The sequence below is a fragment of the Brassica napus genome, chromosome C4 (assembly GCF_020379485.1).
Source record: "Brassica napus cultivar Da-Ae chromosome C4, Da-Ae, whole genome shotgun sequence".
In the NCBI taxonomy this organism is placed as follows: domain Eukaryota; kingdom Viridiplantae; phylum Streptophyta; class Magnoliopsida; order Brassicales; family Brassicaceae; genus Brassica; species Brassica napus.
In genome coordinates, this window is record NC_063447.1 from 50660744 (window position 1) to 50685354 (window position 24611).

Sequence of the window (24611 nt, forward strand, 5' to 3'; positions counted from 1 at the left end):
TTTGGAAAATAAACTGAAACGAGATAGCGATTTTAACTGAACATGACTAGGTGACATTTATGGCTGAAGAGGGAAAAAACAAAACCAAAATAAATAAATAACCATTACATAGACAACATTAGTATTTTTTTCACAAACATAAGCACTTAAAACAAACGAAAAACAACAACATTTTTATCCCAAATGAAAAACAAAAAAATCAGAAAAACACAAACCAAACAACTTAAAACCAAATGCAACAACTTTAAGCACAAATGCAAAAACAAATAAGTTTCCAAGTTTTCCTTGGAAAAAACTTTAAGCAAACATCACACAACAGTTATGAATAAACTGTGGGAGCTCAGCACCAACACACCAATGTTTTATTTCTTCCCAGTGCTGCTCTTCCACGTCTGGAGAAAGACGGCATGAGTGAACTACTGTCTTCCTATGCCAAGAGTGAGAAGTTCCAATCACCAGAAGTCTGTCTCCCATATATTTAAACGCAATCCCCCAACCGAAGGCAGCGTTTGCGCTCACAGGGACAACACCAAGTTTCTTCCAAATATTTGTGTTTATATCATACACCCGAAGCTCGTTCAAAGATGTTTCTAACATGTATAGATTGTCATCAACCACAGCAATAAGGGGCGGAGATTGGGAATGCGCAATGACTGTCATGTATTTTAGCATGTCAGGTATCAACTCCCAAGAATTTGTCGTCTCATCATAACTTTCTCCACAAGTGAGGTGTTTATCATTATCATCTCGGCCACCGAGGACGTAAAATTTTCCACGCAAGAAACATCCTGATCTGAACTTCCTTGCTTTATGCATTCCATTAATCATAGTCCACCTTTTTGTATCAGCATTATACTTTTCTACAGTTTGCACAACAATAGGGTTCCCATTTTCATCCATTTTAATGCCTCCTGCAAAAAAATGCGGTTTTACCATGGCTCGCAGAACCGTACATGGCCCTCGGTGTGATCATTGAAGGACCTTTGAACCACTTATGATTCTCTAGCTCATAGCGAAACACCACAATTCCATCTATTTCTCTCCCTATGACAATTAGTTGAGTACCCACACTAACTGTTTCCTTATCGCTGTGGAAAAAGCAATAGTCAGAAGAAGGAACTTAAGGAAGTCTCCGAAAGGTTTTAAAATCCTTATCAAACATTTCCCAATTAGATACGGCCCCTGAATGCAAAATCACATAGGGTTTCACAAGTCCCCTTTCTTCTCTCACCCTGAAAATTTCACAGCTCTTTAATAACTGCAAGAATTTCTTGTTAAGAAACTGCAGTTTCCAGTATTCAAAGCATAGTAGACGAGCAATGATCTCGACCTCAAGCTCGTACAAAAGCTTATGATCAACATAACAGACATCATGAGTTTTTAAACCTGCAAGATTCTGAAATTCTTTTTGCAATTTCTCCTTTTTCTTCCTCGTCGGAATCAGAACAAGGTTTCACATTCAAGTCAGGTATGTGAGGTTTAATGCCAACCATTGAAATCTTCCTTGGTTCAGATTGGCTCAAGCTTGCTCCAACTTTAGGAGCCTGATCTTCTCTTAGCATTAGCACATCTCGATTTATTTTAGCCATCTCTTTTGACATTAATTCCTGTAAATTCCAAAATAATATATACTATGAATAACAGCATTCAATTCCAAGAATCTAACAGAAGTTTTTTACTACATATAATTACAAACAATTTTAAGTATTTGAACTCCCAAATTTTATTTAAAGAAACAATAATGAGATTCTGTTATATGAACTGGGAAATCAAAGAGATTCAAAAATTGCATTAACTAATATAAACTCAAAAATTGCAAGAAAATAATTAATTAATGCATCTATATAATTTAATGTTTTGAAAATTTAATATTTCAAGAGATTAAGAAAAATATTTTCCTTAGTCTATACAATAATGTGAGCCACTAAAAATGTAATTTAAATTTATGCAACACGACGGAGGCTTTCTCGTAAACGACTCTTACGTTTACGACGAAAAATATTCCTCGTAAAGCGCGGAAAGGATTCGTCGTAAACGCCACGTAAGTCTCGTCGTAAAGGCCCACGTAATTATTTCGATGTAAATAAAGCAAACGTAAATACTTTCGTTGTAAATCACTCGTAACATTTCGATGTAAACCGTCGTAAATATTTCGATGTTAATCACTCGTAAACTTCGATGTAAACTCCATGTAATGTTTACGAGGAGTTTACATCGTTTCTTTTAATTATTATTATTTAGTATATAATAGATTTTAATTTATATTTAATATTCAGAATTTAAATAATTTAAATTTTAAATGAAATATGAAATTGGAAAACATATTTTAAAAGTCATACAATAATATTTAAATTCATAATACAAACAGAAATAAAAAAACTACATATTGTCGAAGTAGTTGGTGGGGTTGCTCGGCTGTTGACGGGTTGGATCGGACTCTTGGGGATCTCGTGGTGGCATTCCAAGAGCGGCTCGTCTCTCACTCAACATTCTCTGCATAACCCGGGTTTCCCACGGCCATCACGTCTAGCAAATCCTCAAGAGAGTCTAACGAACCTGCTGGCTATCCATTTGAGCCTTCGGTCTATCCATTTGAGCCTTCATCTGAGCAGTCTCTTCATCCCGTCTCGAAGTGTATGACGAAGTTGTCCTTGCAACTTCGTTAACAGAGCCTATACCGACTATCCGTCCCTTCTTTTTAGGAGCCACCTATAAAATCAAAACATATTAATATAGTTAATTATGTTAAAATATTTAAAATAATGTAAACAAAAATTTTAAGTTACCTCTTCGAAGATTCTGTCGACCTCTTCGGTGGACAATGTGACTGGTAATCCATCGGGAGACTCCTGGGTTAGTTGCGTCTCCCGTTCTTCAATCCGACCAGCCACTGTTCGGAAGAGTTTCTCAGATGCAGGATCCACAAAAACTCCGTCGGATGTGGCGTGAGTCATCTTGAATAGGTCAGACAGAGAAGGTAAGACTCCCGTCTTCTCGAACTACAAAAAAAATTAAATTAAATATTATAAATTATATTAATTGAATATTTTAAAATATATATTTAAAACAAAACTTACAGCTTCTAGACGGACTCCTGCATGAGGTTTTTGTCCGGTTCTGTGAAGCATGGGCAAATGACCATCTTTATCCTTCGTCCTTCGAGAAGCCGAGCACGAATTGGCCTTTTTGATCGAAGAGGGGTGCTCCCAATAGGCGATGAGGCCATCCCACACATCCGTCGTGAGCTCAGTGGGCTTTCCCTCATACCCGTAGATCTCCCACTTGTCCTTCCAATCAGAGACTGTGTTGCAGAGGCGTATCTTTGCCTTTGCAACGAATTCCGCCTTCACCCTCTCGGTGATTCCCAAAGACCAATGCCACTTTTGCTGAAACATAAAAATTTTGAAAAAATTACAATTAATAAAATAATATTAAAAATATATATATATATTTAAAAGTGAAAATTTAATTAAATTTAAAAATCTTACCGCAAAACATTTAAACCACGTGATCTTAACGTGATTTGGTGTCTTGCTCCAGTTCGGGTATGCCCCGTCGTAGTAACCCTTAATCGTCGCCGAAACGCTCCGGCTAACACGGTTGTTAGCCCCAAACCTGAAAAAAAAACAATTTAACCGTTACAAAATAAAAATTAATTAAATTTTAAAGTAATAAAATTAATAACTTACCAATAAGTTCTCGGGGTCTATCGGGGTCTAGAACATCCAAACCCTCCCGTCCAGGCTGGGCAAGCAAATCCTCCACCGTATATCTCGCGAAGGGAGCATATGAAGGCACTCGCAAATCCGGATGAACTGCACCTTCTGGGACAGGCTCAGGTGTAGCCGCTGGAGAAGAAGGTGGAGGCATCTGCGGTGGAAGAGGAGGACTCGAAAAAACTCTCTAAGAAGTCTGAGAGTCTGGAACTGCATCGGAAGACGATGGACCAGAAGAAGATGTACCGCAACCATCGCCAAACAACTGGGCATAAGTAGGTGCTGCTGGTTTCCTTCTAGGAGCCATCTAAAAAAAATTTAAATAAATTTAATCAATTATGACGACATAATTAAAAAATTATTCCGTTACCTAACTAATCACCTAAACTATAGGATTCCGTCATCTAACTAATCACCTAAACTAATTATCTAAATAATCACCTAAACTAATTACCTAACTAATTAATAACCTAAACTAACTTAAAAAAAAAAAGGAGGAAAGAGAATGTACCTTAGAGGAGAGGAGAGGAGTTTGGGAGGAATGGACGAGGCAGCCTCGTCTCGGCGTCCCAATATATAGAAAATGTTTCGTCGTAAACGCGACGTAATATTACGACGAAGTTACCAGGCCCGCGTTTTTTCATTTACGACGAAGTTACCAGGCCCGCGTTTTTCGATTTACGACGAAATTACGTCGAAACATCGGTTTACGACGAATTTACAAGGCCCACGTTTACGACGAAGTTACCAGGCCCGCGTTTTTCCATTTACGACGAAATTACGTGGAATAGATAACCATTTACGACGATTTTACAACGCTTAACCCTAAACACCGAGAATGAAATCCCTAAACCCCAAAGTCACATATCATCTAACATCATATCTCTTCTCTACTACTTTGTGCTCTTTCTCCAACTTAAACTCTAAAACCCTAAAACTCCAAATAATTTTTTAAAATTAACACAAATACATATTATATAAAACAACATTTGTTACACATACATTAGGATGGTAAAAAACAATATTTCTTTAAACATACGTTACAATAGAGAAATACAACATCAGAGACATATATTACATCACTCTAAATCATTTTCGTTCTCATCAATATTACATCACTCTAAATCGTTTTCGTTCTCATCACTATCATTACAATCATCATCGTCGCTTCTCTCGAACTCGTCTTCACGTGCTTCATCTGTCGCATCTTCGGGAATATCTTCATATTGAAAGTTTTGCGGGTCGATCAAAAGGATTTCATCAGTTGGTTGTTCTGGTACCTCAACTTCATTGATAGCGTCTTCTTCTTGCAAGGGCGGTTCTTCTCCAGCGACAATGCGTCCACGAGGTGTAATTTTGATAGCAGCTAACCAGTTTATCCCGGAAGTTCGAAGCCGAGGATAAGGAAGGAAGCTTACTTGCTCGGCTTGTGAAGCTAAAATGAAAGGCTCAAATTTGTTGTATCTTCTCCCAAAATTGACATCCACAACACCAAATTTGTTATACCGAATCCCTCGGTTCACAACAGGATCGAACCATTCACATTTGAAGAGGACGCATTTTAGCTTCAATAACCCCGGAAATTCCACTTCAATAATCTCCTGCAAGATCCCGTAAAAGTCTGTTTCACCTTTCACACATATTCCGTAGTTACTCGTTGCCCGATGTCTCCCATACTCGTATGTGTGAAAGGTAAATCCTCGTGTGAAATACATAGGTGATGTGGTGACCTTTGCAACTGGACCTTGAACCAATTCGTGAAACCATACGGGATAATAAGGATCTTCATAATCAACCTGCAAAAAAGCAGTTATTCTTAAACAAATATGCTGCAAATTAAACAAATAATCAAGTCATACATAATTAACTGCAATTCATATAATTAACATTCACAAAAATATTTACCTTTCAAAGTAACGGGTCACTGCATCCTCGAAGTTGAGCAGAATATAAGTGTGGGCACTATGTTTATCCTCTTCACATGACCACCATACTTCTTTCGTTTTACCACCAAACCGTGCAATTTCGCAGAAAATGTCAGGAACATCATCAATTGGATATGATGTCGGTACTCCACCATCATCATATCTTCTAGGAACTTTTTTTCCTCGTACGAACAGTTGGAGCAAAGTAGTATGATGTGAAGTTAGATGTTTCGGCTGTCAAACTTCCCGCAACTATTGAACCTTCCACCTTTGCAAGATTTCTTGCTTTCCCCTTCAAATGTTTCATCTGTCGCTCATATGGATACATCCATCCGTTGTGAACAGGTCCACGAAGCAATGCTTCATACGGTAGGTGGACAACTAGATGCTCCATGACGTCAAAAAATGAAGGAGGAAATATCTTCTCCAGGTTGCACAATATGATCGGAATGTTATGATGAAGTTGTTCGATGACTTCTTCCTTGAACGTACGTGTGCTGAGATCTCTGAAAAAAGCGCCGATGGCTGTATATTGCAAAAGTAATCAAATTAATAACATTTCATAACATATGTATATATATTAACGTTTTATAATTACCTGCAAGTGCTTCATGGACATTTGCTGGAAGGAGCTCGGCAAAAGCAAATGGAAGTAGTCGTTGCATAAACACATGACAATCATGACTCTTCATTCCGGAGAACTTTTGACCTCGTTCAACACATCTTGACAGATTTGAAACATAACCATCAGGAAACTTAACTTCTGATGCAACCCAGTCAAACAAGGTTGTTTTGGCTTCTGATGACAACCGGAAGATGGGAACAGAAACGTTTCCATTGCTCTTGATATGTAACTCACTTCTTGAGCAAATATCAGGTAAGTCCATCCTTGACTTTTTGTTATCTTTTGTCTTCCCAGGGACGTTAAGTAATGTATTCATGATGTTCTCAAAAAAGTTCTTCTCAATATGCATGACATCCAGATTGTGGCGTAAGAGAAGATCCTTCCAATAGGGTAGCTCCCAAAATATACTCTTCTTATGCCAATTGTGAGACACACCATACCCATCAGGCATATTTCCAGGAACATGCCAATTTCCTCCAACTTTAACTGTTTCCTGAGCTCCGTAATAATCAATGTCTGCTTCGATCTGCTGGCCGGTGAGATATGGAGGAGGACCGTCTCTGACAATTTTTTTGTGCCGAAACAATGTCTTATTTCTTCTGTACGGATGGGCAAGTGGAAGAAAGCGACGATGACAGTCAAACCAACAACTCTTCCTACCATTCTTCAGTTCAAAGCATCCGTCGATCCAAGACAATATGGACAAGATAATCTTCCATGTGTTGTCCAGCCAGACAACATCCCATAAGCAGGGAAATCACTTATCGTCCACAGCAGAACTGCTCGCATCGTAAAATTGTTTTTCAAGGAACAATCGTACGTCCTCACCCCTTCTGACCACAATTGCTTTAGCTCTTCTATCAACGGTTGAAGAAAAACATCAAGAGACCGTTTTGGATGCTTCGGCCCAGAGATTAATATGGTCAAAAATAGAAATTCTTGTTCCATGCACATATCCGGCGGTAAATTGTACGGCGTAAGAATGACTGGCCACAAAGAATATTGTCTACCAGACATTCCAAATGGACTAAATCCATCGGTGCATAACCCAAGATAGACATTCCGAATATTTGTAGCAAAATCTGCGTGTACCTTGTTGAAATGTTTCCACGCTCTTGCGTCTGATGGATGTGCAACCTCACCATCTCTCTAGACATGTTCCGCATGCCACCTCATCGACGCAGCAGTCCTCTCAGATTGATATAATCTTTTCAATCTGTCTGTAATTGGTACCACATCCTTTGGTACGGTACCCTATTCCTCCCACGGCCTTGCGGTTTGAATCGTGGTTTTTTGCAGAATCGACACTCTTCTAACTTGTCATCTTCTTTCCAGTAGATCATGCAGTTGTTGATGCAAACATCAATCATCTCCGAAGGCAACCCAAGACTATAAACCAATTTCTGAATCTCATAATAAGATTCAGCAGACACGTTGTCTTCTGACAAATACTCTTTAAACAACTCCGCTCATGCATCCATGCAATTCTCAGGTAAATTATGATCTGTTTTAATATTCATCATCCTAGCTGCTAGAGACAATTTAGAGAGACCTTCTCTACAACCAGTGTAGATTGGTTGATTTGCAGCATCTAGCATTTCATAAAACCTTTTTGCATCCAAATTAGGTTCTTCTACATTTCCAGTTCCATCAGTTATTGTTGTAGTTGTTTCTAAAAATGCATCACTAATCATATCTTGAACCCTATCATGATCTACCATCTGCTCATGATCTTGATGATAATTATATTCATTATGCAAATGATTCGGTTCTTCACTATGATGACCATCCTCAAAATTATTATTACTACTACTAGCTTCATTTCCCCCATAACCCTCTCCATGTTGATACCAAATGTAGTACTGTGGTGTAAATCCTCTGTTTACTAAATGCTTCCATACAGTGTCACTACGTGTAAATTTTGAATTCTTGCATTTCCGACAGGGGCAGAACATCTTACCGCTTTCCTGTGTGATCGGTGTACAGCCCGCCTGGTGCATGAATGTCTCTAACCCGCTCAGAAATACGTTTGTCACCCTCTCGTCGGAATCTGTGTGCAAATACATCCAACTCCGTAACTCGTAAATACTACCGCCACCGGCCATTTTTTTCTTAGATTTTTTTTTGAAATCTTTTTTTTTCTGATTTTTTTTCGGATTTTTTTTCTCCCGTTTGTGTGTTGTGAGGAAGAGAGTTGTGGGAAATGACATATATATAGAGAAATTTTCGAGTTGGGTAGTTGAAATATAACAACGATTTTACAAGGAATATTTTACATGGATTTTACATGGTTTTAACATATTATTTACAACGACTTTACGACGAAATTAGGTAAGTTAAAGCACATTGAATACACGTTTTCACCTAAATATAACGGTAACATGCTTCGTTGTAATGTCGATGTAATGATTACGACGTATTTCTCATTCCACGTACATTCGTCGTAAACTTACATGGAGTTTACGACGAAATCTATTCGTCGTAAATTTACGTGGCATTTACGATGAAAATTAGATTCCGCGTAATTTCGTTGTAAACACCATGTAAATTTACGACGAAATATTTTCGTCGTAAATGTTCGTTGTTATGGGCACGTTTTCTTGTAGTGTTTTGACTAAGTTATTGTTAATTGTCTGAGGATATTTATTAGGTTTTCAAAGAAATGTTTTGAATACTTTTTGGCATTCAATTAAATTAATTATTTTATTTTATTGCAATTTTTTTAAAATGTATGCATTATTGAAGAACAATAAATAACAAAGTTGATACTTGCGAAATAAAATGGTTCCATTTTAAATTAAAAGATTACTTTCCATCTATAATGAAAGTCCATTTTGTATATTTTCTTCGATCAAAGTCTATTTGCTTATATAACACATTAAATTTATAAATCGAAAGTCGAGTATTAATTTAATACCCTGTGATTAACCTGATTCCAACCAAACTGTATTTGGTTACTCTGAGAATATAAAGAAATGAATTTATGTTACAATGTGCAACGGATATTTATTGTTTTTCCGATACCTTTAAAGTAGCTTACAATGTTCACTTCTCAGAAAAAAAATTTGATGCTCTATAGCTTCAGAGAGTTCTTTAAATCGGCTTCAAGGAAATAAAATATTGCGAACTCAAATCATTGATCTTGGATAAACGATAAAGAGTTTTGAAATTGGGATGATCTAATAAATAGTTACAGAGATCAAGCCGCTAGTATCGAAATGACATGTAATAATATTAAGAAATAACAACTTTATCCTTATTATTATTTGTAGATAAATAAGCACATATTTATAAATGTTGCTCTTTTATTTCTAACTATTTACAACTCCGTTATTTTTCCGCACCTCTGTGTAAATAATAAATATTGGGTTCACAGAAAATACGACAAAATGATATATTAAAATTACCAAAACTAAATTCGTTTATTCTCTGTTTTAGTAAAATCTTATAGAAAATCCATTATGTAACCATATAAAATAAAAGAGGGATTTTTTAAATAAAAATAGATACAACCATGGTTTATGGTTAAAGCCAAATGACCTTTAAAACTCTAGTTATCCGACCTAAAAAAATAAATTAAGATACGATTTTAATGTGTTATAACTTTTACAAACCTAAAATTTTGGAAAATAAACTGAAACCAGATAGTGATTTTAACTGAACATGACTAGGTGACATTTATGGTTGAAGAGGGAAAAAAACAAAACCAAAATAAATAAATAACCATTACATAGACAACATTAGTATTTTTTTTCACAAACATAAGCACTTAAAAAAACGGAAAACAACAACATTTTTATCCCAAATGAAAAACAAAAAAATCAGAAAAACACAAACCAAACAACTTAAAACCAAATGCAACAACTTTAAGCACAAATGCAAAAACAAATAAGTTTCCAAGTTTTCCTTGGAAAAAACTTTAAGCAAACATCACACAACAGTTATGAATAAACTGTGGGAGCTCAGCACCAACACACCAATGTTTTATTTCTTCCCAGTGCTGCTCTTCCACGTCTGGAGAAGGACGGCATGAGTGAACTACTGTCTTCCTATGCCAAGAGTGAGAAGTTCCAATCACCAGAAGTCTGTCTCCCATCGATTTAAACGCAATCCCCCAACCGAAGGCAGCGTTTGCGCTCACAGGGACAACACCAAGTTTCTTCCAAATATTTGTGTTTATATCATATACCCGAAGCTCGTTCAAAGATGTTTCTAACATGTATAGATTGTCATCAACCACAGCAATAAGGGGCGGAGATTGGGAATGCGCAATGACTGTCATGTCTTTTAGCATGTCAGGTATCAACTCCCAAGAATTTGTCGTCTCATCATAACTTTCTCCACAAGTGAGGTGTTTATCATTATCATCTCGGCCACCGAGGACGTAAAATTTTCCACGCAAGAAACATCCTGAGCTGAACTTCCTTGCTTTATGCATTCCATTAATCATAGTCCACCTTTTTGTATCAGCATTATACTTTTCTACAGTTTGCACAACAATAGGGTTCCCATTTTCATCCATTTTAATGCCTCCTGCAAAAAATGCGGTTTTACCATGGCTCGCAGAACCGTACATGGCCCTCGGTGTGATCATTGAAGGACCTTTGAACCACTTATGATTCTCTAGCTCATAGCGAAACACCACAATTCCATCTATTTCTCTCCCTATGACAATTAGTTGAGTACCCACACTAACTGTTTCCTTATCGCTGTGGAAAAAGCAATAGTCAGAAGAAGGAACTTTAGGAAGTCTCCGAAAGGTTTTAAAATCCTTATCAAACATTTCCCAATTAGATACAGCCCCTGAATGCAAAATCACATAGGGTTTCACAAGTCCCCTTTCTTCTCTCACCCTGAAAATTTCACAGCTCTTTAATAACTGCAAGAATTTCTTGTTAAGAAACTGCAGTTTCCAGTATTCAAAGCATGGTAGACGAGCAATGATCTCGACCTCAAGCTCGTACAAAAGCTTATGATCAACATAACAGGCATCATGAGTTTTTAAACCTGCAAGATTCTGAAATTCTTTTGCAATTTCTCCTTTTTCTTCCTCGTCGGAATCAGAACAAGGTTTCACATTCAAGTCAGGTATGTGAGGTTTAATGCCAACCATTGAAATCTTCCTTGGTTCAGATTGGCTCAAGCTTGCTCCAACTTTAGGAGCCTGATCTTCTCTTAGCATTAGCACATCTCGATTTAGTTTAGCCATCTCTTTTGACATTAATTCCTGTAAATTCCAAAATAATACTATGAATAACAGCATTCAATTCCAAGAATCTAACAGAATTATTTTTACTACATATAATTGCAAGCAATTTTAAGTATTTGAACTCCCAAATTTTATTTAAAGAAACAATAATGAGATTCTGTTATATGAACTGGGAAATCAAAGAGATTCAAAAATTGCATTAACTAATATAAACTCAAAAATTGCAAGAAAATAATTAATTAATGCATCTATATAATTTAATGTTTTGAAAATTTAATATTTCAAGAGATTAAGAAAAATATTTCCTTAGTCTATACAATAATGTGAGCCACTAGAAAAATGTAATTTAAATTTATGCAACACGACGGAAATGGACAAGCACTGTTCTAAAACATATAATTACATGCCTTTTACGATTATAATTTTTCTATTTAAAGAACTTTCAAAATATCAAATTGGGAATATGTATTATTTCTTATAAGTAAATCAATATAATTTCAAAACTAAGCATATTATGACAAAGATTAATATATTATGTGATAGTGATGCAATATAAAAATCTGATATGTAATAATATCACTGGTGATTAGATTTATCATAAAATTTGCCTGTGTACCTTAAAAATGATAGAAATTCTTTATTGAATGCTCTCTTCAATCCCAGTTATATTTAGTTAGTTGAAAAGATGCATAAGAAATCTTGACTAAGTTACTCAGATATATATAGCATATGTGTTTTGAATTTTAGCTCTACCATAATTATAACGTTTTGTTTAATTTTCTTACCATATTAATACAATATCCTTATTCAACCTTCTACCATAAATACAAGTAATAAATTATCTGGAAATTTTGACTAAACTTTTATGAGTTTATTTAAATCTTTACCATACACGATAAGACTACTAATTAGTGATTGTTTGCAGTTTTGACTAAGTTATTGTTAATTGTCTGAGGATATTTATTAGGTTTTCAAAGAAATGTTTTGAATACTTTTTGGCATTCAATTAAATTAATTATTTTATTTCATTGCAATGTTTTTTAAATGTATGCATTATTGAAGAACAATAAATAACAAAGTTGATACTTGCGAAATAAAATGGTTCCATTTTAAATTAAAAGATTACTTTCCATCTATAATGAAAGTCCATTTTGTATATTTTCTTCGATCAAAGTCTATTTGCTTATATAACACATTAAATTTATAAATCGAAAGTCGAGTATTAATTTAATACCCTGTGATTAACCTGATTCGAACCAAACTGTATTTGGTTACTCTGAGAATATATAGAAATGAATTTATGTTACAATGTGCAACGGATATTTATTGTTTCTCCGATACCTTTTAAGTAGCTTACAATGTTCACTTCTCAGAAGAAAAATTTGATGCTCTATAGCTTCAGAGAGTTCTTTAAATCGGCTTCAAGGAAATAAAATATTGCGAACTCAAATCATTGATCTTGGATAAACGATAAAGAGTTTTGAAATTGGGATGATCTAATAAATAGTTACAGAGATCAAGCCGCTAGTATCGAACTGACATGTAATAATATTAAGAAATAACAACCTTATCCTTATTATTATTTGTAGATAAATACGCACATATTTATAAATGTTGCTCTTTTATTTCTAACTATTTACAACTCCGTTATTTTTCCGCACCTCTGTGTAAATAATAAATATTGGGTTCACAGAAAATACGACAAAATGATATATTAAAATTACCAAAACTAAATTAGTTTATTCTCTGTTTTAGTAAAATCTTATAGAAATTCCATTATGTAACCATATAAAATAAAAGAGGGATTTTTTAAATAAAAATAGATACAACCATGGTTTATGGTTAAAAGCCAAATGACCTTAAAAACTCTAGTTATCCGACCTAAAAAAATAAATTAAGATACGATTTTAATGTGTTATAACTTTTACAAACCTAAAATTTTGGAAAATAAACTGAAACCAGATAGTGATTTTAACTGAACATGACTAGGTGACATTTATGGCTGAAGAGGGAAAAAACAAAACCAAAATAAATAAATAACCATTACATAGACAACATTAGTATTTTTTTTCACAAACATAAGCACTTAAAAAAAACGAAAAACAACAACATTTTTATCCCAAATGAAAAACAAAAAAATCAGAAAAACACAAACCAAACAACTTAAAACCAAATGCAACAACTTTAAGCACAAATGCAAAAACAAATAAGTTTCCAAGTTTTCCTTGGAAAAAACTTTAAGCAAACATCACACAACAGTTATGAATAAACTGTGGGAGCTCAGCACCAACACACCAATGTTTTATTTCTTCCCAGTGCTGCTCTTCCACGTCTGGAGAAGGACGGCATGAGTGAACTACTGTCTTCCTATGCCAAGAGTGAGAAGTTCCAATCACCAGAAGTCTGTCTCCCATCGATTTAAACGCAATCCCCCAACCGAAGGCAGCGTTTGCGCTCACAGGGACAACACCAAGTTTCTTCCAAATATTTGTGTTTATATCATATACCCGAAGCTCGTTCAAAGATGTTTCTAACATGTATAGATTGTCATCAACCACAGCAATAAGGGGCGGAGATTGGGAATGCGCAATGACTGTCATGTCTTTTAGCATGTCAGGTATCAACTCCCAAGAATTTGTCGTCTCATCATAACTTTCTCCACAAGTGAGGTGTTTATCATTATCATCTCGGCCACCGAGGACGTAAAATTTTCCACGCAAGAAACATCCTGAGCTGAACTTCCTTGCTTTATGCATTCCATTAATCATAGTCCACCTTTTTGTATCAGCATTATACTTTTCTACAGTTTGCACAACAATAGGGTTCCCATTTTCATCCATTTTAATGCCTCCTGCAAAAAATGCGGTTTTACCATGGCTCGCAGAACCGTACATGGCCCTCGGTGTGATCATTGAAGGACCTTTGAACCACTTATGATTCTCTAGCTCATAGCGAAACACCACAATTCCATCTATTTCTCTCCCTATGACAATTAGTTGAGTACCCACACTAACTGTTTCCTTATCGCTGTGGAAAAAGCAATAGTCAGAAGAAGGAACTTTAGGAAGTCTCCGAAAGGTTTTAAAATCCTTATCAAACATTTCCCAATTAGATACAGCCCTGAATGCAAAATCACATAGGGTTTCACAAGTCCCCTTTCTTCTCTCACCCTGAAAATTTCACAGCTCTTTAATAACTGCAAGAATTTCTTGTTAAGAAACTGCAGTTTCCAGTATTCAAAGCATGGTAGACGAGCAATGATCTCGACCTCAAGCTCGTACAAAAGCTTATGATCAACATAACAGGCATCATGAGTTTTTAAACCTGCAAGATTCTGAAATTCTTTTGCAATTTCTCCTTTTTCTTCCTCGTCGGAATCAGAACAAGGTTTCACATTCAAGTCAGGTATGTGAGGTTTAATGCCAACCATTGAAATCTTCCTTGGTTCAGATTGGCTCAAGCTTGCTCCAACTTTAGGAGCCTGATCTTCTCTTAGCATTAGCACATCTCGATTTATTTTAGCCATCTCTTTTGACATTAATTCCTGTAAATTCCAAAATAATACTATGAATAACAGCATTCAATTCCAAGAATCTAACAGAATTTTTTTTACTACATATAATTACAAACAATTTTAAGTATTTGAACTCCCAAATTTTATTTAAAGAAACAATAATGAGATTCTGTTATATGAACTGGGAAATCAAAGAGATTCAAAAATTGCATTAACTAATATAAACTCAAAAATTGCAAGAAAATAATTAATTAATGCATCTATATAATTTAATGTTTTGAAAATTTAATATTTCAAGAGATTAAGAAAAATATTTCCTTAGTCTATACAATAATGTGAGCCACTAGAAAAATGTAATTTAAATTTATGCAACACGACGGAAATGGACAAGCACTGTTCTAAAACATATAATTACATGCCTTTTACGATTATAATTTTTCTATTTAAAGAACTTTCAAAATATCAAATTGGGAATATGTATTATTTCTTATAAGTAAATCAATATAATTTCAAAACTAAGCATATTATGACAAAGATTAATATATTATGTGATAGTGATGCAATATAAAAATCTGATATGTAATAATATCACACTGGTGATTAGATTTATCATAAAATTTGCATGTGTACCTTAAAAAGTGATAGAAATTCTTTATTGAATGCTCTCTTCAATCCCAGTTATATTTAGTTAGTTGAAAAGATGCATAAGAAATCTTGACTAAGTTACTCAGATATATATAGCATATGTGTTTTGAATTTTAGCTCTACCATAATTATAACGTTTTGTTTAATTTTCTTACCATATTAATACAATATCCTTATTCAACCTTCTACCATAAATACAAGTAATAAATTATCTGGAAATTTTGACTAAACTTTTATGAGTTTATTTAAATCTTTACCATACACGATAAGACTACTAATTAGTGATTGTTTGCAGTTTTGACTAAGTTATTGTTAATTGTCTGAGGATATTTATTAGGTTTTCAAAGAAATGTTTTGAATACTTTTTGGCATTCAATTAAATTAATTATTTTATTTCATTGCAATTTTTTTAAAATGTATGCATTATTGAAGAACAATAAATAACAAAGTTGATACTTGCGAAATAAAATGGTTCCATTTTAAATTAAAAGATTACTTTCCATCTATAATGAAAGTCCATTTTGTATATTTTCTTCGATCAAAGTCTATTTGCTTATATAACACATTAAATTTATAAATCGAAAGTCGAGTATTAATTTAATACCCTGTGATTAACCTGATTCGAACCAAACTGTATTTGGTTACTCTGAGAATATATAGAAATGAATTTATGTTACAATGTGCAACGGATATTTATTGTTTCTCCGATACCTTTTAAGTAGCTTACAATGTTCACTTCTCAGAAGAAAAATTTGATGCTCTATAGCTTCAGAGAGTTCTTTAAATCGGCTTCAAGGAAATAAAATATTGCGAACTCAAATCATTGATCTTGGATAAACGATAAAGAGTTTTGAAATTGGGATGATCTAATAAATAGTTACAGAGATCAAGCCGCTAGTATCGAACTGACATGTAATAATATTAAGAAATAACAACCTTATCCTTATTATTATTTGTAGATAAATAAGCACATATTTATTAATGTTGCTCTTTTATTTCTAACTATTTACAACTCCGTTATTTTTCCGCACCTCTGTGTAAATAATAAATATTGGGTTCACAGAAAATACGACAAAATGATATATTAAAATTACCAAAACTAAATTAGTTTATTCTCTGTTTTAGTAAAATCTTATAGAAATTCCATTATGTAACCATATAAAATAAAAGAGGGATTTTTTAAATAAAAATAGATACAACCATGGTTTATGGTTAAAAGCCAAATGACCTTAAAAACTCTAGTTATCCGACCTAAAAAAATAAATTAAGATACGATTTTAATGTGTTATAACTTTTACAAACCTAAAATTTTGGAAAATAAACTGAAACCAGATAGTGATTTTAACTGAACATGACTAGGTGACATTTATGGCTGAAGAGGGAAAAAACAAAACCAAAATAAATAAATAACCATTACATAGACAACATTAGTATTTTTTTTCACAAACATAAGCACTTAAAAAAACGAAAAACAACAACATTTTTATCCCAAATGAAAAACAAAAAAATCAGAAAAACACAAACCAAACAACTTAAAACCAAATGCAACAACTTTAAGCACAAATGCAAAAACAAATAAGTTTCCAAGTTTTCCTTGGAAAAAACTTTAAGCAAACATCACACAACAGTTATGAATAAACTGTGGGAGCTCAGCACCAACACACCAATGTTTTATTTCTTCCCAGTGCTGCTCTTCCACGTCTGGAGAAGGACGGCATGAGTGAACTACTGTCTTCCTATGCCAAGAGTGAGAAGTTCCAATCACCAGAAGTCTGTCTCCCATCGATTTAAACGCAATCCCCCAACCGAAGGCAGCGTTTGCGCTCACAGGGACAACACCAAGTTTCTTCCAAATATTTGTGTTTATATCATATACCCGAAGCTCGTTCAAAGATGTTTCTAACATGTATAGATTGTCATCAACCACAGCAATAAGGGGCGGAGATTGGGAATGCGCAATGACTGTCATGTCTTTTAGCATGTCAGGTATCAACTCCCAAGAATTTGTCGTCTCATCATAACTTTCTCCACAAGTGAGGTGTTTATCATTATCATCTCGGCCACCGAGGACGTAAAATTTTCCACGCAAGAAACATCCTGAGCTGAACTTCCTTGCTTTATGCATTCCATTAATCATAGTCCACCTTTTTGTATCAGCATTATACTTTTCTACAGTTTGCACAACAATAGGGTTCCCATTTTCATCCATTTTAATGCCTCCTGCAAAAAATGCGGTTTTACCATGGCTCGCAGAACCGTACATGGCCCTCGGTGTGATCATTGAAGGACCTTTGAACCACTTATGATTCTCTAGCTCATAGCGAAACACCACAATTCCATCTATTTCTCTCCCTATGACAATTAGTTGAGTACCCACACTAACTGTTTCCTTATCGCTGTGGAAAAAGCAATAGTCAGAAGAAGGAACTTTAGGAAGTCTCCGAAAGGTTTTAAAATCCTTATCAAACATTTCCCAATTAGATACAGCCCCTGAATGCAAAATCACATAGGGTTTCACAAGTCCCCTTTCTTCTCTCACCCTGAAAATTTCACAGCTCTTTAATAACTGCAAGAATTTCTTGTTAAGAAACTGCAGTTTCCAGTATTCAAAGCATGGTAGACGAGCAATGATCTCGACCTCAAGCTCGTACAAAAGCTTATGATCAACATAACAGGCATCATGAGTTTTTAAACCTGCAAGATTCTGAAATTCTTTTGCAATTTCTCCTTTTTCTTCCTCGTCGGAATCAGAACAAGGTTTCACATTCAAGTCAGGTATGTGAGGTTTAATGCCAACCATTGAAATCTTCCTTGGTTCAGATTGGCTCAAGCTTGCTCCAACTTTAGGAGCCTGATCTTCTCTTAGCATTAGCACATCTCGATTTAGTTTAGCCATCTCTTTTGACATTAATTCCTGTAAATTCCAAAATAATACTATGAATAACAGCATTCAATTCCAAGAATCTAACAGAAGTTTTTTACTACATATAATTACAAACAATTTTAAGTATTTGAACTCCCAAATTTTATTTAAAGAAACAATAATGAGATTCTGTTATATGAACTGGGAAATCAAAGAGATTCAAAAATTGCATTAACTAATATAAACTCAAAAATTGCAAGAAAATAATTAATTAATGCATCTATATAATTTAATGTTTTGAAAATTTAATATTTCAAGAGATTAAGAAAAATATTTCCTTAGTCTATACAATAATGTGAGCCACTAGAAAAATGTAATTTAAATTTATGCAACACGACGGAAATGGACAAGCACTGTTCTAAAACATATAATTACATGCCTTTTACGATTATAATTTTTCTATTTAAAGAACTTTCAAAATATCAAATTGGGAATATGTATTATTTCTTATAAGTAAATCAATATAATTTCAAAACTAAGCATATTATGACAAAGATTAATATATTATGTGATAGTGATGCAATATAAAAATCTGATATGTAATAATATCACTGGTGATTAGATTTATCATAAAATTTGCATGTGTACCTTAAAAACTGATAGAAATTCTTTATTGAATGCTCTCTTCAATCCCAGTTATATTTAGTTAGTTGAAAAGATGCATAAGAAATCTTGACTAAGTTACTCAGATATATATAGCATATGTGTTTTGAATTTTAGCTCTACCATAATTATAACGTTTTGTTTAATTTTCTTACCATATTAATACAATATCCTTATTCAACCTTCTACCATAAATACAAGTAATAAATTATCTGGAAATTTTGACTAAACTTTTATGAGTTTATTTAAATCTTTACCATACACGATAAGACTACTAATTAGTGATTGTTTGCAGTTTTGACTAAGTTATTGTTAATTGTCTGAGGATATTTATTAGGTTTTCAAAGAAATGTTTTGAATACTTTTTGGCATTCAATTAAATTAATTATTTTATTTCATTGCAATTTTTTTAAATGTATGCATTATTGAAGAACAATAAATAACAAAGTTGATACTTGCGAAATAAAATGGTTCCATTTTAAATTAAAAGATTACTTTCCATCTATAATGAAAGTCCATTTTGTATATTTTCTTCGATCAAAGTCTATTTGCTTATATAACACATTAAATTTATAAATCGAAAGTCGAGTATTAATTTAATACCATGTGATTAACCTGATTCGAACCAAACTGTATTTGGTTACTCTGAGAATATATAGAAATGAATTTATGTTACAATGTGCAACGGATATTTATTGTTTCTCCGATACCTTTTAAGTAGCTTACAATGTTCACTTCTCAGAAGAAAAATTTGATGCTCTATAGCTTCAGAGAGTTCTTTAAATCGGCTTCAAGGAAATAAAATATTGCGAACTCAAATCATTGATCTTGGATAAACGATAAAGAGTTTTGAAATTGGGATGATCTAATAAATAGTTACAGAGATCAAGCCGCTAGTATCGAACTGACATGTAATAATATTAAGAAATAACAACCTTATCCTTATTATTATTTGTAGATAAATAAGCACATATTTATTAATGTTGCTCTTTTATTTCTAACTATTTACAACTCCGTTATTTTTCCGCACCTCTGTGTAAATAATAAATATTGGGTTCACAGAAAATACGACAAAATGATATATTAAAATTACCAAAACTAAATTAGTTTATTCTCTGTTTTAGTAAAATCTTATAGAAATTCCATTATGTAACCATATAAAATAAAAGAGGGATTTTTTAAATAAAAATAGATACAACCATGGTTTATGGTTAAAAGCCAAATGACCTTAAAAACTCTAGTTATCCGACCTAAAAAAATAAATTAAGATACGATTTTAATGTGTTATAACTTTTACAAACCTAAAATTTTGGAAAATAAACTGAAACCAGATAGTGATTTTAACTGAACATGACTAGGTGACATTTATGGCTGAAGAGGGAAAAAACAAAACCAAAATAAATAAATAACCATTACATAGACAACATTAGTATTTTTTTTCACAAACATAAGCACTTAAAAAAACGAAAAACAACAACATTTTTATCCCAAATGAAAAACAAAAAAATCAGAAAAACACAAACCAAACAACTTAAAACCAAATGCAACAACTTTAAGCACAAATGCAAAAACAAATAAGTTTCCAAGTTTTCCTTGGAAAAAACTTTAAGCAAACATCACACAACAGTTATGAATAAACTGTGGGAGCTCAGCACCAACACACCAATGTTTTATTTCTTCCCAGTGCTGCTCTTCCACGTCTGGAGAAGGACGGCATGAGTGAACTACTGTCTTCCTATGCCAAGAGTGAGAAGTTCCAATCACCAGAAGTCTGTCTCCCATCGATTTAAACGCAATCCCCCAACCGAAGGCAGCGTTTGCGCTCACAGGGACAACACCAAGTTTCTTCCAAATATTTGTGTTTATATCATATACCCGAAGCTCGTTCAAAGATGTTTCTAACATGTATAGATTGTCATCAACCACAGCAATAAGGGGCGGAGATTGGGAATGCGCAATGACTGTCATGTCTTTTAGCATGTCAGGTATCAACTCCCAAGAATTTGTCGTCTCATCATAACTTTCTCCACAAGTGAGGTGTTTATCATTATCATCTCGGCCACCGAGGACGTAAAATTTTCCACGCAAGAAACATCCTGAGCTGAACTTCCTTGCTTTATGCATTCCATTAATCATAGTCCACCTTTTTGTATCAGCATTATACTTTTCTACAGTTTGCACAACAATAGGGTTCCCATTTTCATCCATTTTAATGCCTCCTGCAAAAAATGCGGTTTTACCATGGCTCGCAGAACCGTACATGGCCCTCGGTGTGATCATTGAAGGACCTTTGAACCACTTATGATTCTCTAGCTCATAGCGAAACACCACAATTCCATCTATTTCTCTCCCTATGACAATTAGTTGAGTACCCACACTAACTGTTTCCTTATCGCTGTGGAAAAAGCAATAGTCAGAAGAAGGAACTTTAGGAAGTCTCCGAAAGGTTTTAAAATCCTTATCAAACATTTCCCAATTAGATACAGCCCCTGAATGCAAAATCACATAGGGTTTCACAAGTCCCCTTTCTTCTCTCACCCTGAAAATTTCACAGCTCTTTAATAACTGCAAGAATTTCTTGTTAAGAAACTGCAGTTTCCAGTATTCAAAGCATGGTAGACGAGCAATGATCTCGACCTCAAGCTCGTACAAAAGCTTATGATCAACATAACAGGCATCATGAGTTTTTAAACCTGCAAGATTCTGAAATTCTTTTGCAATTTCTCCTTTTTCTTCCTCGTCGGAATCAGAACAAGGTTTCACATTCAAGTCAGGTATGTGAGGTTTAATGCCAACCATTGAAATCTTCCTTGGTTCAGATTGGCTCAAGCTTGCTCCAACTTTAGGAGCCTGATCTTCTCTTAGCATTAGCACATCTCGATTTAGTTTAGCCATCTCTTTTGACATTAATTCCTGTAAATTCCAAAATAATACTATGAATAACAGCATTCAATTCCAAGAATCTAACAGAAGTTTTTTACTACATATAATTACAAACAATTTTAAGTATTTGAACTCCCAAATTTTATTTAAAGAAACAATAATGAGATTCTGTTATATGAACTGGGAAATCAAAGAGATTCAAAAATTGCATTAACTAATATAAACTCAAAAATTGCAAGAAAATAATTAATTAATGCATCTATATAATTTAATGTTTTGAAAATTTAATATTTCAAGAGATTAAGAAAAATATTTCCTTAGTCTATACAATAATGTGAGCCACTAGAAAAATGTAATTTAAATTTATGCAACACGACGGAAATGGACAAGCACTGTTCTAAAACATATAATTACATGCCTTTTACGATTATAATTTTTCTATTTAAAGAACTTTCAAAATATCAAATTGGGAATATGTATTATTTCTTATAAGTAAATCAATATAATTTCAAAACTAAGCATATTATGACAAAGATTAATATATTATGTGATAGTGATGCAATATAAAAATCTGATATGTAATAATATCACTGGTGATTAGATTTATCATAAAATTTGCATGTGTACCTTAAAAACTGATAGAAATTCTTTATTGAATGCTCTCTTCAATCCCAGTTATATTTAGTTAGTTGAAAAGATGCATAAGAAATCTTGACTAAGTTACTCAGATATATATAGCATATGTGTTTTGAATTTTAGCTCTACCATAATTATAACGTTTTGTTTAATTTTCTTACCATATTAATACAATATCCTTATTCAACCTTCTACCATAAATACAAGTAATAAATTATCTGGAAATTTTGACTAAACTTTTATGAGTTTATTTAAATCTTTACCATACACGATAAGACTACTAATTAGTGATTGTTTGCAGTTTTGACTAAGTTATTGTTAATTGTCTGAGGATATTTATTAGGTTTTCAAAGAAATGTTTTGAATACTTTTTGGCATTCAATTAAATTAATTATTTTATTTCATTGCAATGTTTTTTAAATGTATGCATTATTGAAGAACAATAAATGACAAAGTTGATACTTGCGAAATAAAATGGTTCCATTTTAAATTAAAAGATTACTTTCCATCTATAATGAAAGTCCATTTTGTATATTTTCTTCGATCAAAGTCTATTTGCTTATATAACACATTAAATTTATAAATCGAAAGTCGAGTATTAATTTAATACCATGTGATTAACCTGATTCGAACCAAACTGTATTTGGTTACTCTGAGAATATATAGAAATGAATTTATGTTACAATGTGCAACGGATATTTATTGTTTCTTCGATACCTTTTAAGTAGCTTACAATGTTCACTTCTCAGAAGAAAAATTTGATGCTCTATAGCTTCAGAGAGTTCTTTAAATCGGCTTCAAGGAAATAAAATATTGCGAACTCAAATCATTGATCTTGGATAAACGATAAAGAGTTTTGAAATTGGGATGATCTAATAAATAGTTACAGAGATCAAGCCGCTAGTATCGAACTGACATCCCCTATATATTAATTGAGGAACATTTGAAAAGATGTAACCTCAATTTTGTATTAATTAAAATAGGCCCCAATGCATAGGTGGCACTCAATTAGGTAGTCAATTACATTCAATTGAAAAATAAGTAGGTCCACATTCGATTTTTATATGTTGTTAGATACATAAGTTGGTCAAACTATATGATATAATGATATGATATGTTATTTTCTTTCCTTAAATCAAACCTACGGAATTACCATAAATGACTAATATATATATGAAAATTAATGATTTTAATAATAAAGATTTGATAACAATTTATATCTCCTCCATCATTTTTTGTTTAATTTTATATTATTAAAATAAATTAAACAATCAAATTAGCTATAAAAGTAAAATTTAGATTTTTTCGTATATGTTATATTTTGAATTTTTAAAAACGACAACAAATGACTAAAACTATTAAAATTATTATGTTAAAAATTAATGATCAATGGTTTAACATTTTTATTATAAGAAGATACACATGATTTTAAAACCATATGAGTAAAAAATATCATTTAATAATAAAATAAATATATATATATATATATAGATTAAACACTATATACCATAGGATTACATAAATATTTTAATATTAAAAGTTTCAATGAATTTTCAAGAACATTTATAAATTATAAACTTATTAAAGATTTCAAATTGAAAATTTTGTTATCGATGATTTAAATATTTTGTTATAAAATGATATGAATGATCATAGAACCGTATGATTATAAATTCTTATTTAATAAATAACTATATAAAATATACTATTCTTAGAAAAATAGGTTGGTCCATCTTAACTTATATTACACTTTTTATTAAACTAACTATCGAATTGATAAATAACGTACCAAAAAATGTTTTGCACTTTCCTTAAATAAAAGCTACGAAATTACCTAATATGATTAACATATATGTGAAAATTAATTATTATGAATAATAAATATTTGATAACAATTTTTGTATCTTAGTTCTTTTTAAAATTTTTATATTA

The 24611-nt window shown here is 32.9% G+C and overlaps 3 protein-coding genes and 2 pseudogenes across 3 annotated transcripts; all 5 read right to left on the bottom strand.

The window, feature by feature from the left end:
* Positions 1-297: 297 nt before the first annotated feature.
* LOC125586378 lies at positions 298-1867 on the bottom strand (annotated as a pseudogene).
* An 8155-nt stretch (positions 1868-10022) lies between these two features.
* Positions 10023-12041, bottom strand: LOC125586379 (F-box/kelch-repeat protein At3g27150-like). The gene has a single exon (XM_048756421.1). The coding sequence runs from the start codon at positions 11527-11529 to the stop codon at positions 10186-10188; it is 1344 nt and encodes a 447-aa protein (XP_048612378.1). The 5' UTR covers positions 11530-12041; the 3' UTR covers positions 10023-10185.
* Positions 12042-12125: 84 nt separating this feature from the next.
* Positions 12126-15072, bottom strand: LOC125586380 (annotated as a pseudogene).
* Positions 15073-17240: 2168 nt separating this feature from the next.
* Positions 17241-18584, bottom strand: LOC125586381 (F-box/kelch-repeat protein At3g27150-like). Its single transcript, XM_048756423.1, has one exon. The coding sequence runs from the start codon at positions 18582-18584 to the stop codon at positions 17241-17243; it is 1344 nt and encodes a 447-aa protein (XP_048612380.1).
* A 42-nt stretch (positions 18585-18626) lies between these two features.
* Positions 18627-22109, bottom strand: LOC125586382 (F-box/kelch-repeat protein At3g27150-like). Its single transcript, XM_048756424.1, has one exon. It carries the CDS (start codon positions 22107-22109, stop codon positions 20766-20768), a length of 1344 nt encoding a protein of 447 aa, XP_048612381.1. The 3' UTR covers positions 18627-20765.
* Between the last annotated feature and the right edge of the window lie 2502 nt (positions 22110-24611).

Excerpts from the sequence above, each read along its gene's own strand:
- LOC125586379 (XM_048756421.1), bottom strand. The coding sequence starts at position 11,529 with ATGCTGTTATTCATAGTATTATTTTGGAATTTACAGGAATTAATGTCA.
- LOC125586381 (XM_048756423.1), bottom strand. The coding sequence starts at position 18,584 with ATGCTGTTATTCATAGTATTATTTTGGAATTTACAGGAATTAATGTCA.
- LOC125586382 (XM_048756424.1), bottom strand. The coding sequence starts at position 22,109 with ATGCTGTTATTCATAGTATTATTTTGGAATTTACAGGAATTAATGTCA.